General features: G+C 35.2%; 3 protein-coding genes across 4 annotated transcripts; 2 read left to right on the plus strand and 1 right to left on the minus strand.

Moving 5' to 3' along the window:
* The first annotated feature begins 157 nt into the window (after window positions 1-157).
* Window positions 158-1,657, plus strand: LOC8272142 (40S ribosomal protein S13). The gene is made up of 5 exons (XM_048373760.1): window positions 158-329; window positions 422-494; window positions 589-727; window positions 798-984; window positions 1,400-1,657. Exons 1-5 carry the CDS (start codon window positions 307-309, stop codon window positions 1,431-1,433), a joined length of 456 nt encoding a protein of 151 aa, XP_048229717.1. The 5' UTR covers window positions 158-306; the 3' UTR covers window positions 1,434-1,657.
* A 524-nt stretch (window positions 1,658-2,181) lies between these two features.
* Window positions 2,182-8,973, minus strand: LOC8272143 (maspardin). Of its 2 annotated transcripts, none has more exons than XM_002509559.4 (8): window positions 8,711-8,973; window positions 8,028-8,153; window positions 6,582-6,680; window positions 5,362-5,504; window positions 4,428-4,536; window positions 3,313-3,420; window positions 2,870-3,010; window positions 2,182-2,780 (listed from the first exon to the last, which is right to left on the minus strand). In XM_002509559.4, the coding sequence occupies exons 1-8, from the start codon at window positions 8,780-8,782 to the stop codon at window positions 2,370-2,372; spliced, it is 1,209 nt and encodes a 402-aa protein (XP_002509605.1). In that variant the 5' UTR covers window positions 8,783-8,973; the 3' UTR covers window positions 2,182-2,369. The 2 variants fall into 2 exon arrangements, with proteins under 2 accessions (XP_002509605.1, XP_025014390.1); XM_025158622.2 differs by having other exon boundaries at window positions 8,758-8,972.
* A 3,979-nt stretch (window positions 8,974-12,952) lies between these two features.
* Window positions 12,953-16,359, plus strand: LOC8272144 (LRR receptor kinase SERK2). Its single transcript, XM_002509560.4, has 4 exons — window positions 12,953-13,660; window positions 14,199-14,459; window positions 14,578-15,450; window positions 15,531-16,359. The coding sequence occupies exons 1-4, from the start codon at window positions 13,183-13,185 to the stop codon at window positions 15,998-16,000; spliced, it is 2,082 nt and encodes a 693-aa protein (XP_002509606.2). The 5' UTR covers window positions 12,953-13,182; the 3' UTR covers window positions 16,001-16,359.
* Window positions 16,360-16,458: the final 99 nt, after the last annotated feature.

Here is a 16,458-nt window from a genome sequence, read left to right on the forward strand (position 1 = left end):
CTTGCATCTCTTTTAAGAATCGTTAGCATTGCCCTCTACAAGAACTGTCATGCACGCTGATCATTAAGTTGATAACAAGAGTCAAGACGCACTTTCCTATTCATATGTGTCCGCGGGTCTGACCCACCTTCCAACGTGGGCTTTACCGCTAACCCGATCATATAAACCAACCTCTTCATATAAAACCCAACCGATCAACTAGGGTTTCTCTCTTGCACTGCATCTCCTCTCTCTCTCTCTCTGTGCAAAAACCCACCAAAAAAAGAAAAGAAAGAAGAACCTCAATCTCCATAGCCAGCAAACGCCATGGGTCGAATGCACAGTCGCGGGTTAGTTTCGCCTTTTATTTTTCAATCTCAATTGAAGATAATTTGTTTTCTGTAAACTAACAGAAATTAATGTTGTTTGATGATTTGAACAGTAAGGGTATTTCCGCTTCTGCCCTTCCCTACAAACGCACTCCTCCAAGCTGGCTAAAAATCTCCTCTCAAGACGTAATCTTTATTCTATTACCTTTTCTCAGTAGCCAAACAGAACAGCTTATTATCTCAATTTCTCTCATTATTCTCCAATTAATAACTGATTCAGGTAGAGGAGAACATCTGCAAGTTTGCAAAGAAAGGGCTAACACCGTCTCAAATTGGTGTTATCCTCCGTGACTCTCACGGTATTGCCCAGGTCAAAAGCGTAACTGGAAGCAAGATTCTCCGCATTCTCAAAGCTCATGGTATTGTAAAATAAATAATTAGTTCGATTTTGTTTCAATTTTCTGTTATTAATTATTATGTCGTGGTTAGGGTTGGCACCGGAGATCCCGGAGGATTTGTATCACTTGATAAAGAAAGCGGTTGCTATACGAAAGCATTTAGAGAGGAATAGGAAGGATAAAGATTCTAAATTTAGGTTGATTTTAGTTGAAAGCAGGATTCATAGGCTTGCTCGATATTACAAGAAGACAAAGAAGCTCCCTCCTGTTTGGAAATAGTACGTTTTCTTTATATTCCTTGTTTTATTTTGTTTTCATTAATGTGCAAGCTTGATTGTATATGGTGATAGCTGTAATATATGCATTGTTTTTGGCAAATCTCTCTCAAGTGAGACTCTGCAATGTGAATAAGGTTTTATGATTTTGTTATGAGAGGATCGTCCCATTCTATCATTCTATGTTCTTCCCCAAGCAGTAGTGTCATTTCAAGTGGTTTTACTTTATTTTCCGACTGTCAACAAATACAATACTTCTGTTGCATCTATTTAGTTTTGGGGTCTAATTTCAATTCTTACATGGGGGAAGTGTTATTTTCCCCTTCCTATGCTTGTGCTGCTTCGTATGCTCAAGTCCTGTTATGCTATTGTGGTTCAGAATAGTTGATGATTTTTTTCATTGTGTCGATGTTTGCAGTGAATCAACTACAGCAAGCACTCTGGTTGCTTAAGGAAGGTGTGGTTGTCCAAGGATTTGCGGCTAGTCTGGTTGGATCTCCTAGTGGACTTCATTGATGACCGTTTAGGGATGGGCATATGACATTGTTTTCTTTTATCTAATCAAAAGATAATTTTCTGTTTTGGGTTCTGCTTTTACATCTGTTATCAATGTTGAGTATTTGTTTGTCATGAAATCTTTTGGAGCTATAAAATTTTGGTCACGATTTATAAGCTACATGTTCGTGTTTCATGCACTATTGTGGAACAAATTATCTTTTATGAACGAATGATATGGAATGAATTACCACTAGAAATTTCTCTTCGGAAATAAACAGTTCTAGCATAGCTGAATCGGGATGATCTATCTCATTAAGGCTTTCCCATGTTTCACACTTTCATAGTCTTGAACTGAAACCTTTATCAATTTCTTAATCTGAAGTTTTTTTTCTCGTTTTTTCTTTTGGCTAGGAAGCTTTAAAACAGTATTTGTACCAATATCTGGAATGATACCACAGACGCATAATGGAAATCGCTGCACCCCTCTCCCTGGTAGAAAAAGCACTTTCATAATGCCGGTAACGGGACAGAGTAGCCAAATATGGCTGCCTTTCCATGAGTAGTAGAAGTTAATCTGTAGATCACTTCCCCATATGAACACTGGAACATGAAATTCGCATCTAATAACAGGCGCTTGCTGCCTGCATAAAAGAACATTTGTTTCTGACTGCTAAGATGTAATAAAGTTTACAGAAAGAAACATTTCTGAGGCACAAATTTTACTGAACCATTTAAACTACGACAAAATTTTGAATGCCAAATGTACAAATGTACAACAATGTCAGAAAAAACTGGTTCTCAGCCAAAACATTAGCTTCCTCCAGGAGTCAATTTGCAACTAAAGCTTGTGGAAACTTGGCACAAACTAATGAACAGTCATGTGCAAGTGCCTATTTTACATTAGTTGCCTGAGTTTCTAACAACTTGGTCATATTGTACAACAATTGCACACAAGAGGACAGTAAGAATGGAAGAAAGATCTCCGAAGTAGATTGCAAAAGGCTTTCAGTAATGATGTGTTTGTTCTTCAATGATTGAGAAATGTGCATAGTATCTTCCTGATTTATGGGGCAAATTTTTGCAGTATTAAGGAGCTGGTTGTGGGTATGCAAGTCTGAACTTTCTGAAGCAGGAGGTAACTGACTTTCACTAGATTGCCCTTCAGAGTTTCCACTATCTTTAGGTTGATCATCTGGATCTTCTCTCGTGTCCTTTTCACTGTGACTGCCACCAGTGCCATCCTTCGGAATGCCACGCACCAAGTCTGTTCGAGCTTCAACTCCAACACGGCGCAGGTGTAGCTGCATTATGCCGTTAACCCACTTAATAATAGAGCATATATGGTTAGGTGTCAAATAATATATAAAACAACCATAAATATTCTATTAACCTGAAGATGCAAGTTCACTTCATCTGGGCGAGAGAGAAATGGGAAATCACCTCCTGTTTTCAAGTAAGCTTGCCTTGCCTCAGGATATCTTTCACTTAGCTGTTCTTTCAGATGTTGAGGAATTGCACAGTAATCATTTGTCTTCAAGACAGAAAAGTAATCATAGGAAAGACCAATGGAGTTAGTGGCAAAACTTTCTCAATTTGTATCTTGCAGCAGCAAGCAAGATGAAATTTGAACAATCTCTTAGTTGGAGTATGTCAGTTTAGCAAAGAAGAATTAGTGATGATTCTCCTGTATTTGAGAAAAGATGGCCTATTTTTCTCAATCATGGCCCGGTTGATATCAGACCTTCACAAAACCTTGATTGCTTCACTCTTAAGCATGATGGTGGAAAGATAATCATAATGCACATATACAGAAACAAGCTTCAGATAACTTACATCCATTATAGTTATATACGAATCTGAAAGTAGAAGAGGTCCAACTGACGCAGCATCAACGTTCAGAGTCAACCTGGAGGCCAAGTCTTCTCTTGATAGCGTCTCAACCTGAATGAGTATTCAGACACCACAAAGATAAACAATTAACCAATGTCTTTCTGCTATCCCCTATAGCAGACAGCTAGGGCAACAAAGACTCCGGGTAATTAAGAAGCAATCTACATATTGGCAAGAAAGCATTAATATTCCTAAATATTAGGTCTAGCAACATAAAAATAAATAAAAAAAATCAAAAGTAAAAAAATGAAAGAGAGTAAAGGGATGAATGGATACCAGAACAATTCCAAAATCGGCATTAACTGCAAAGATAGAAGCGAATGTAATACATTCTTGGGGAAGTTGATTATAAACTATCTATTTTTTTCTGAAACTAGACTCTCTTATGAAGAACTAAACTGAAAACCATCTACCTAGTTTATGTTTTTTAATTATCCTGGCCCAAAAAGTACAAGTTGAAAACCATATAGTAACAATAGGGTGGTAACAATATTTCAGCATGTGATAAAGAGTATCCAAAACCTGCATGCATGCAGCACAACTGGAGAGAGAGATTAGTTGAATAAGCATAAGAATAAGGGGTCCCGCCCATTTTTTCTTTCCTGGTAATAAGGCAAGGCCTTTCCCACCCTTCCTACCGGTTTGTTTTCTCATATTAAAAAATATACCCCTTTTATGGAGTTGTTTTCTCATATTAAAAAATATACCCCTTTTATGGAGTTGTTTTCTCATATTAAAAAATATACCCCTTTTATGGAGTTGTTTTCTCATACTCACAAATATAACCGTCTTACAAAATGCAAGAAACATAGAGCACAACTATCTCTAGTCAGTTCCCACACATGAAGAACATATATTTTTCAGGATACACCAATATGAAAAAGAACATGGGAAAATATTTTAGACACGTGTCTTGCTGTATTGAATTAAGCTTAAAGAATTTTGTAATGTCAAATGCATAGAAAGAGACTGCTTCAGGATATCGTGGAGACATGCTAGAGGATAAGTGAGCTGGGCTTTTCAGCAAAATCCCACATTACTTAGGTTAAAGAACCTACCTGAGAAACAACAAAGTCCACAGAATCTGCAATAAATGGTTCATGAGGACCATCGCGAATTCCAGTTAACACATATCTTTTCAGCAAAAACGAAGGGGTCCAGCTAACACTGAATGGAAAAACGCAAGTTAGTTTGTCGACAGAATTACAAAGACATGCATGGTTAAACAAGGAAATCAGGCAATAATAAAAACAAAGGCACATCTGAGAGTTGCAGCCTAAAAATAATTGTTGAACCTAAAATGTTCAGAACATTGAAAACTCAACAAGCTACATCCTAGGTATTATGCCAGGTTGCTAGAAAGATACAAGAAGGAAAATAAAAACTGAATAACTATATCTTCTGCATATATTACTAGGTCAATATATTCCTTTAATGTACCTAATGCTAATTCTCAACCCAGCTAAACCATTAATGTACCTAATGCTAATTCTCAACCCAGCTAAACCATTAATGTACCTAATGCTAATTCTCAACCCAGCTAAACCATTAATGTACCTAATGTTAATTCTCAACCCAACCAACCCAACTGCTAAAGCCATCCTAGTTGAGTTCAGTCATTATTATTCTTAATAACTAGTAGTCAATTTCCCCTGCTTATGCTAGTGCCAGCATAGCCCCTTAACTATAGTTAATTTCCTCTCTTTATTAACCATCTCATATTTAATATACTGTATTCTTCTAGTATGGTTGATTTTCAAATTGCGGTAAAACTGCTTTTTTTTTTTTTTTTTTTTTTTGCGCACAATCACCAAATTTTTCTGGAACATGATTCTCATCATAGATTTAATGAATGTTTTACCAGTTCCTACCTATTGCTTCCTCTATTATTTTTCATTCCATGTAAAATGAATAATACAAAAGCTTTTATGGTTTCATAATTACAGACAAAGTCATGGAATAATAACAATACAAATAATGAGAACTACATACACAGGAGACCATGGCATCGCAGCGGCAAAACTACGTGTGTCCAAGAATGTGTTTGACAGTATCAATGATCTCACTCGTCTAGGACGATGCTGTGCAAAAAGTTGCGCTAAGAAGCCTCCAAGAGATGTGCCATAAAGATGAATCTGTTAAAAGCATATCAACAGGTCCATTCAAACATTTGCCAGTTGTCAGCGATAAAAAAAGAAAGAAGGACGAAAAAAGAATATAATATATAGCATATATATAATCTATCTCATTACTTTCACTTTAACATGTATAGCTATGGTTAATGAGGAGTATATTTGCAACCTTCTCCTTTCATCATAGACCCCTAATTAACCAAACACCAACAGTCAATTATTACTTAACCTACAAGTCCATGCAGCCCTATAAGCTTTGCAAATGAGATCAAGATATTGGATGTCTCACACAGAATGTAAACCGCATTTCAATCATTGAACACCAAGCAACTAAAATCCGAGCTGGTAGTAATACATTGTTACTACAATTATAATCCTTTTGTTCACCAATATCTGCAATGAGGCACTGGTATTTCAAGCTTCTAATCATAGGTAATTTCGCACATACAAAACTGTGCAAATTCTTTGCAGCTTAACTGCAAGGATATGGCTGAAAGACTATTAATACACTGAACCAATGACCTGCTATGAAAAATAGCAGGTCATTTGAATTTAACTACAGTTTACTGGTCATCCTAACACCAAGGTCCTGTTCTAAAACATCTCCTCAAATCGATCCTTGCTACATCTAAAAGGGCACTTATCGAAACAAATGGTACTTATCTCAGTGTCAAACAAATAATAAATGTGTGAGGATTACTTTTTATTAAGGAGTTAGATACTTCTGCAACCGTTTCTGAACCCGCAAACTGAAAAAAGCTAACTTGCCATTCTACAAATAAAAAATTTGGAAAAAGAGGAAAAGATGAAATTCTGGCTTCTGCGGTGTTGGCTATGCACTGGCTATTTTACGGCAACATGATGCGAGAGAAAAGGAAAGGTTCTAAAGCAGAAGTGAATTAAAAAAAAATGAAATTCTAAGAAAAGGAAAGGTTCTAAAGCAAAAGTGAAGGAGAAAAAAATGAAATTCTAAGAAAAAAGGCGCATCAAGACAAGCAAGCATTTGGCAGGCTACTGCAACAATGATAATAAAAATAATTCACAAGGAAGCATATAAAACATGCTAATGAAGGTTCTTACGTGATGAACGTCAATTACATCCAGAAATTTTTCAAATGTTTGGATCCACTCGTGATGATTCCATACACGTGGGATATCAACAGAAATCACCCGATAACCCTGAAAAAATGTAATGAAAAGTGATGTTATGAAGCTCATTAAGATCACAAAACTACAATGAATGGAATCACAAAACCTAAGAACAAATTGATGATTATGATCCATATTTTGAATGCTGGACCAGAATGACCAACCCAACCAGTCATCAAAAGCAATAATCAGTTTGATAAAGTCCAATTTAGATTTATATATAGAGACACACACACAGACACCTATATATATATATATATATATATATATATATATATATATATATATATATATATATATATTCTCAGGAAAAAGATTATCAAAAAAGATTATCTTATACATTTTCTTAAATAGAAAAAAAATAAAAATTGAGACGGCTTTGATGAGTTATACCGGTTGCAAATGGTCAAACCAATAAACAGATTTTTGGCTCACTAATAGGTTTGACTTTATAAATATCAGTTGTGTTAACAGATTGAGCTCTTGATTCCAAACAGAAAATAAAATAAGCAGAGCAGTCTTAATGATTACCACAACCTATGGCATGTGATATTGCAGTGGTCATTCTTCCTCATAATTATATGGTTCCCATGCTCTCAAATAAAGATTAACAATAAAAAGGTGCCAATGTTGCCCAATTTAGAATAAATATATTACAATTAAGTATATCTCCGTATCTTTATAATTCTATACTTGGGCATTCCTAAATGTTTTTACAGTAAACATAAGGTATCCACCTTGACCATAAGGTGCCATATAAGCTAATTTGAGTTTCATAAGAGATGAGCTAGAATTCAGTTTTTGATTAGAAGTTTTCACTTTTGATTGCAGCTAGAAAAAACACAGATTCATAAATATTGAGTTTAGTTGTGAATGACAGTCAAGAATCTAACTTGTTCTAAGTAGTTTAAAATTATAGGAAGTTAGAAGAATAAGCAATCCCATTAAAAAGAACAAAAGCCTACTCTTAAGGGAAGAATATTTGATACTTCTACACACACAAACATTGAGGGCTAGCAGCTACCAGTCTTGCGAAAAAACAAAATGATCAACTTCACATTTAAACCAATACTTGGCGAGTATAATTGCTTCCGAATGGAGAAAAATAAACAAAATTTAGTTGGTTCACTTCTTTTTCCTGTAATAAAAAGTAATCCAGGGACTAAATTTGAATTTAGTTGGTCCTCTAGCATGAGATACCTATGTTTTAGGAGACGATATTGTAATTGCCTTAAAAGAAGAACAGGAGAAATATATAATACTGGACGCATTGTGATGCAAGAAACTGAATCCTCAACAAGAAAAAAAAAGAATTACAAAGAGAGACTAAGTACGTTCATCTACTTTTCTAGCTCACTACAACTTCCAACAAATTACCTTCATGGACAATGACATGATCTGTTTGTAGTAAACATCTGCAGTCCCTGCTATTCCAGGAAGGCAAATAAGTGGTGGAACCACTTTAGGACCAAAATCATAATATCGCCATTGCTTCGTCCCAATCTATAATAAGTATACAAGAAAGAAATTAAAAATCAAATTTTATTTTTCATTTGCAACCAGACAATTGAGTAGAACAAAGAGACTAATGTATGGACGAAGCTAACAGTGTAATAAAATGGCTAAGCTACAGATCAAATTCAATATGTGTTCGACCAAATCAACATTTATGTGACTGAAAGATAAAATCAAGGTCAAGCACACAACAGTACAGAGTAAAGCCTCAACAAATTTCATATTTTAGAATGGAACTTGAAAATTACAGATATATAAGTCTTTATAATTGACTTCACAAAATATTACCTCGCAACTTAAACAAGAACATAAGCAGTAAAAAGAGTAAACTAACAAGTTAAGAGCCCATGATCAAGCTAGAACTAAACACATCCAGATCAACAAAAATATATCAAAATTGAGAGATAGCTTTAAACTTTAAACCCAATGCAGAAAATTGAGTAAAGAAAGCGCAGAATTAACAAAAACCAACGCGAACCCAATAACAAAAACAAGGTAACCAGAAAGCCCCATGATCGCGTTCATATTAAAAAGAAGAAACTCACAGGGATCTTGTGGAGAGGAATCTGAGACTTGAAGTAAATATAATCACCTGGCGCCGAGGAGACGCCTTTCATGGTGGCTAATTGCGGCTTTGAACATAAAATTAGGAATGTACGGGATTCCAAATGTCGATCACTATTTCTCTCTCTTTGTAATTATCTTTCGTTTTTTATGTATCATTTCATTTCTCTCATAATTATTGATTGATCGCGTTGAGTATCGGCTATTTTTCCTTTTTTTTTGGTTCTTTATTTATTTAGCATCTGTTTTTAAGGAATTGTTTGGATGAATGAACCACAGGCTCGGTCATAACAGTCAATTGACGGTAATGTCCTTCAACTGCTAGTCAGCGTTTGTTTTATTCTTTTTATTTTTCTTCGAGTATTTTACCTGTGTCAATATTAATTCTTATTGTATGAAAAATATATATAAATAATTTTTGCAAAGAATATATTAGCAGGTTGATTAACCTTAATAATATTATGGTATCACACATGTAGGGTTGGAACTGGAAGAGACAGCAAAGGTATAATCTTAAGATTATTGAGTCAGGTTGGCATCCACATCCTTAGCGACGTGGGACATTTTGGTTATACTAACTTTCTGCAGAATCATTTTGATCATATCAAATTTACCCATGTCAGTCGCACCGCTGATAGATTTGCCGATTGGACTGTCAAGGCAGAAAAAATAGACATAAAACCAATTCACGCATTGATTGATGATAATTGGATTTGTCTTTTCTCAAGTTCTTTATATGCATTTGATGATCGATCCAACCTGTTCTTCTCGGGTGCCGTAGGGCTCTTTTTTGTTTTTCTTTTTAATTATTATAAAGTTTTGGTCTTTACCTGTGAGAGAATGATGCTCGACATTCCTAGTAGTAGTCCTGTATTGGATTTAGATTACAGATATAAGCCCACAGGCGACAAGTGGCAACCAACCCATGATGACCTACAATTCTAAATGCTCACAAGACTAGACTACATCACTAACCCAGCCCATTACAGGAACCAAAGTTACAAGCCTTAAAATAAAAGCTCATTTGAATTATCTTCTAAAAGCTGATGCTATTTCAAAAAACAGCATGCTCTAGTAATAATGGTGATTGTCCTCAATATACACTTTCGAAAAGCAACACCATTCAGAACAAAAAAGAATATGCAAATCTCATTCAAATTATTACTCTCTAACTTTTCACTCTGCAAAAAATGCCTCCACTTGTTAGAGCCCACACCACAACTTTTGCCACTGCCTTGTCTCATTCAATCGAAATTGTCATGTTGTTCTCCATCATTTTCTTTTTTTCTTTTTTTAAGAAAAACATATACATCAGCAACTTGGTCTATTAAATAGCTCACTCTTATTTCAAAATAATTTCTTATTTAGATATTTGAAATGATTAAATTTTAAAATTTAAAGTTCTATAATGTTATTAAATGAAGCCCACCTATTCCATAGTCCAGTAATAAATTACTTATTTGAAAAGAAAAAAAAAAAAAAAAGCAGAACAAAACTTCACGTAATATATGTCGTCATAAGGACATCAGAAGGCCAAGATTTTCTACTATTGGAAAGAGGAGACATTTCCCTGGCATATGCCTTGGTGAAATATAAAGCTAAAAAGTATCATCAGAGTCATAAAGCTAAAAGATTGACTCTCTGTGATATAAAGAATTTATCAGGCTTTACAAAAAGACAAGAAAAAAAAGCATACAAATTTCAAAATCTAATAGAAAGGTATTTAATTATTTACACTGATCTCTCTTTTCCAGAAAGAAATTGAAAATCAACTTCTGAAAAGTGTTTCATTTATAATGTCCTGAATGCTTTAAGTTTCTTCCCTCCTTATGGCATTAACAAATTGCTGTCGATTTACTATTTAACATTTTGCTTAATCAATTCTTTTCACTTCAATCTGGACGAGAATTGTGGGGAAAAATCTCTAAATTAGAAAAAGAAAATCAGTTTTATTTTTCAATCAAATGGCATCACTTTCTTGGTTATTATTACGGCAAGTTGGAGACATCTCCCTTTCTATCCATCTTTCTTTTCTTTTATGTTCAGTCACCCACTAGTCTCTCCTTTCTTCTTGTATATTAAATAACGTATACATGTATGTTAGATGTTTGGTATTAAGCATTGAAAAGGATGATCGCACAAACAATGGCATCCCCTGTTCAAATTGCAAAGTTGGCAAGCAACTTTTTTTGTGGACCATGACTTGAGGATCTATTTAGTAAAGATTTATCTTTAAGGCACATCAGCTTTTTCCCACTAATTAATTTTTTGCATACTGCTTTGAATACGTCTTTTAAATTGTCACTATTAATACCCACTGAATGATTTTTTCCCCCTTGATTGATTGTGTTTACTGTTTAACAATAAAGATGTTCTTTAGTTTGTCATCATTGGGTTCTTTTAATTTTGTTTTGAGATATGAGCCATAACATTCTTTCATGCTTGGATTACTTAGTGTCCATATAATAACACAGCACATAATGAGAAATTATATATATTTTGATAAGACAGTAATTTCAACCTCTATCAAGAAATGTCTAGAAAAAAGAAATAGGAAAACATGTTGTCAATTGAAGTAAGGTTATCTTGAGGTTTTTTTGTTGGAACAATTGGTTTTCATGAGTTGAAGTATGACATATTTGAATGTAGTCTAAGAATAGTTACAAGGGAATCCAAAGTTGTTTAATAGTGATATTTTGTCATTGTTCTAGTAAGTGGCCCTTTATAACAACTAGAAAATTCAAAGTTGCTGTATCATTGCTCACTACAGTTTGGGTATTATCATATACAACAAATAAAAACTTGGCATCTTCTTGTTAAAGAATACCTAACTAGGTGCATTTTAAAATGAAAAATCAGATACAAACATTTCAACTCATATATGTATCTAGTGGCATTTGAATAATTAAGATGCCTATTTCCCAACATATATATACATTACATGTATATCAATCTATGCAGCATGAGTGCTCAGTCTCCAACTTGGGTTTCTAAAAATAGAGTTAGGATTCGAACAATGGCACTTGTATAGTAATCAATTCCTTAGTATAGAGAGATTAAGAAGAGAAAGAAGTTCACACATATACACAAATTTATGTATAGTGAATTTCTTTTCTTAAGGTTTAAGGTACTTTGTTTGTGCCATGAAAGCAGCTAGTCAACCCCTTATGTGGGAAGCCATATTGCGCCTGCCGAAGTTAGGTTTCCCACTCCAACCCTTTTCAAACTACACACTGAATTTCAGGAAACTGCGGCCCGGCTATCTTCACTGCTCTTTATTGGTGAACAATATTCCAAATTTAAAACAAGGGTACAAATTTAATACTAATTAAACTCCCTATAAATTAAAATATGGAGAGGAATTATTCCCCCTTATTACAATCTCTAATCATCTACTTATAATTTTGAATTTGGAAGGTCTCCGCTATTTGATATTCCAAATTCAAATTAGGAGTCTCTACATTGGATTCCAAATGTGTAATTAAACTATGTTATCATTTCTCTCAATTTTTTTGATCATCAAACACCTTAATTTATTTTATCTATTTTAATGCTTATGTGCTTTCAAATGATGTCGTTATTATATATTCTAATAATCTAATGCTTAAAAAGAATAGATACTCGAATTAGAATTATTTATTTCCCTTTGAAATAATAAAAAAAAAGGTTCTATTTTTATGTTACATATCAATTCTATTGAAATATATTAACTATTACCAAAAGAAAAAATATCTTAATCATTCCCATCAGAAAAACAAAGAAAAAAAATATTCAATTTTGGGATTTCTCCGCATGTATAGCATATGATCAAATGGTGAAGATCTACCAACTACCTTCTTATTCTTGATCACCACCATTCACATCAAGTCTTTTATATCAAAGAAGACGTAGGACCCACTTGCAATAAATCACAATTGTTTTCGTCAAATCAAATGGTAGATATCAGTCCAATAGTCAAAACAATTACAGCTAGTTTGTCATACTGTAACTTCATCCTCATAGCTATCCATTTTTATGTTTTAGATCTATCAATCTTATACAGCTAACATTAAATTCCAAAGTCCTAAAAAAAAAAAAAAAAAGTAGCTTTCAGTATTACCCTTCATTTAATTTTTTAAAAAACAAAGAAAGAAACAATACTTCGAATAATAAAGAAAAAGAAAAACTACTATCTTTAATCTGTGTATCTCCCTCATTTAATTGTGAACGCTCGCTTGCTGTACGGGGGGGGGGGGGGGGGGGGGAAGACATAGAAGTATAGAATAAACTGAACTGTTCGTTATATGCTCCTTTTTTGTGCTTTGAGAACAATCAAGAGTTTTGTGGAACATAAATAGAGAGTGATCAAGGTCGAGAAACAAGGTTTCAAAAGACGAGTTGAGTCGAGAAGCATTTTCTTGACTCTTTTCTGGTATTTTGATGAGATGGGTTCTCAATTATATGCTTCTTCTCAATGGTTAAAGAGAAAAAGAGATTGAATCTTGGAGGCAAAAGCATAAACATGGGTTTGTTCTACTTTCACCCTTTCGTCACTCTATTTTTCGCACTCGCAACTCTGCAACATGTCTGTGGAAACACCGAGTTGAGAGCTTTAATAGAGCTAAAGTCAGCTTTAGACCCAACCAACAAGTTCTTGCAATCATGGGCTGCTGACGGAGACCCTTGTAGTGGCTCATTTGAGGGGGTTGCTTGCAATGAGCATCGGAAAGTTGCTAACATTTCACTGCAGGGAAGAGGTCTTTCTGGCTCAATATCGCCTGCGGTAGCTAAGCTAAAATGCTTGTCAGGACTTTACTTGCACTATAATTCACTGTCTGGAGAGATACCGAAAGAACTAGCGAATCTGACAGAGTTGTCTGATGTTTATCTCAATGTAAATAATCTTTCTGGTAGTATCCCTCCCGAGATCGGTGGCATGGCTAGTCTCCAAGGTTAGTAATTAATATTTTTGAGAGAAAAAAGGAATTTTCGTTGGATAAGGACTTCATTTGCATTATAATCTTGCCTTTCTGTGTTCTTTTAATTACTGTGGCGGTAGCTTGATTAATTTCTTAGATCATTAGTCTAGTATGCCAAGAACAAACAAATAGTAGATAAGTGCCTTTCTCAGGCCAAACTGCAGTGCTCAAGAGTGCTAGTCTTTGACTCTAACTCTGCAATGTGGTCTGCAATTTAGTTTTCTCTGGACGTAGTTTTAATCAGCTTGCTCAAACTTTACCAGACAATTATGGCAAATAGTCTGGTAGAACGTATAGATGTTAAATTTTTTCTTCTCTTTTATACGTCCTCAAAGTTCTTGCTTTAGGATCAGTTGAATGCGATTTTCCTCAAACTATTTTTCCATGCTGTAAATACTGAAGAAATCTACCACCACGATCATTTTTCTTTTGTGGTTATTTTATTTTCTCAAAATCTGCCATCTTATCAGATTTTACTGTTTGTTTAATTGGATCTTATTTTGTTTTGTAGTTTTGGAGCTATGCTGTAACCAGCTAACAGGGAGTATACCTAGAGAGATGGATTCCTTAAAGAGGCTAACTGTTGTTGCATTGCAATACAACAGACTAACTGATCAGATTCCAGCCGGCTTAGGGAACTTGGGGATGTTAAGAAGGCTTGATTTGGGATTTAATAACTTGTCTGGTCCAATTCCTATAACATTAGCTAATGCTCCTCAATTGCAAGTGCTAGATGTCCGTAACAATTCTCTTTCTGGGATGGTTCCTTCTGGTATGTTTGCTTCTTTCTCTGTGCTTTCATCTCCAAGTGTCAATTTGGAATAGCCTACTAATTTTCTGTACATATTATTAGCTTCTGATTTTAATCTTTTTGTACAATTGAACTGAAGCTTTGCAGAAATTAAATGGGGGGTTTCAGTTTGAGAACAATAAAGGTTTATGTGGAGCTGGTTTTCCAGAACTTAGAGCTTGCACTGCATTCGACAATATGAACATCAACCAAGTTGAACCCTCGGGATCCATCACAAACACTACCACCTCGAAAAACATTCCGGTTTCTGCAATTCTCCAAGCACCTTGCGATCAAACCAAGTGTTCGAATTCATCAAAATTCCCACAAGTAGCCATCATTTCAGGGGTTACTACAGCCACCATTATATTAATAGGTGTTGCATTTCTGATAATTTTCTTTTACCGCCGCCAAAAGCAGAAAATTGGCAATATATCCGAGTCTTCTGAAGGAAGGCTGAGCACTGACAAGGCTAAAGAGTTCCACAGGGCCGGTGCCTCTCCACTTGTGAGTCTTGAGTACTCTGATGGCTGGGATCCATTTCGTGGTTGCCGAAATGGAGTTGGAATCTCAGAGCCCAGTCTAAATAACTTTAGATTTAACCTGGAGGAGGTCGAGTCTGCAACTCAGTGCTTCTCTGAGGTGAATCTATTAGGAAAGAGCAGCTTCTCATCTGTTTACAAAGGAATACTTAGAGGTGGTTCTCTTGTAGCAGTTCGGAGCATTAATATAACAAGTTGCAAGTCTGAAGAAGATGAGTTTGTGAAGGGTTTGAACTTACTGACATCCCTCAGACATGATAACCTTGTTAGGCTCAGAGGCTTTTGCTGTTCCAAGGGTAGGGGTGAATGCTTTCTTATCTATGATTTTGCTCCTATGGGAAACCTGTCAAGATATCTTGATCTAGAAGATGGAAGCAGTCATATTCTCGAGTGGTCCACAAGGGTTTCCATCATCAATGGCATTGCAAAAGGTCAGTTTTAATCTTGTTATTAACAGGACTAAATACGTGGAGTCTCCAAGCACTGATATCAATGTCTTGCAATTGAACAGGTATCGAATATTTGCATAGAAGAGAGGTAAATAAACCTGCTATAATTCACCGACGAGTATCTATTGAGAAAGTTCTACTTGACCAGGAATTCAAGCCATTGATGGCAGACTCTGGCCTTCATAAGCTTCTAGCAGATGACATTGTCTTCTCAGGCCTAAAAACAAGTGCTGCTATGGGATACCTAGCTCCAGAATATGTAACCACAGGACATTTTACTGAAAAGAGCGACATATATGCATTTGGGGTGATCATTCTCCAAATCCTCTCTGGTCAACATATGCTTTCCAACTTAATGCGTTTGGCAGCTGCATCTAGCAGATACGAGGATTTCATTGACACCAATCTCAAAGGGAACTTTTCTGAATCAGAAGCAGCTATGCTATCAAAAATTGCACTTGATTGTACACAAGAGCTTCCAGAGCAGAGGCCAACAATGGAGGCAGTGATTCAAGAGATGAACAAGAAGTAATCCTGGTTTCTGATCGCCACCACTCGTTCTAGAACATGGAGAAGTTGATGATGCAAACAAGGTGAGCAGACCTCACTAAACTGCAGAGACTACTAGCACAAATCATTCATACTAATCGTCAAACGTGCGCCTTTTAAGGACTGGAAACTTACAGGAAATATAAGAAGATGCATGGCTTTTGTAAAATTAGAGTCGATTGATAGGGTGCTCGAGAAGGAGAAAATCCTATGATTTTATTTTAAATAAGTTTTCCCTTGAGCTTTACGAGAAAAATGACAACCCTTTCACATAATCTCTAGAAAAAAAATCTTATTATAATTTTCACTGTTCATTTCTTCTATAAAAATAGTTTACTGCGAGCGTCTCATATCCAAATATTCTCACGAAGTTACTTTGCGATACTTGGCAGACAAGAAAGCTAATAGATAATTACATGGCCGTAGTAAAGCTAGCTCTCC

The sequence above is a fragment of the Ricinus communis genome, chromosome 5 (genome assembly GCF_019578655.1).
Source record: "Ricinus communis isolate WT05 ecotype wild-type chromosome 5, ASM1957865v1, whole genome shotgun sequence".
In the NCBI taxonomy this organism is placed as follows: domain Eukaryota; kingdom Viridiplantae; phylum Streptophyta; class Magnoliopsida; order Malpighiales; family Euphorbiaceae; genus Ricinus; species Ricinus communis.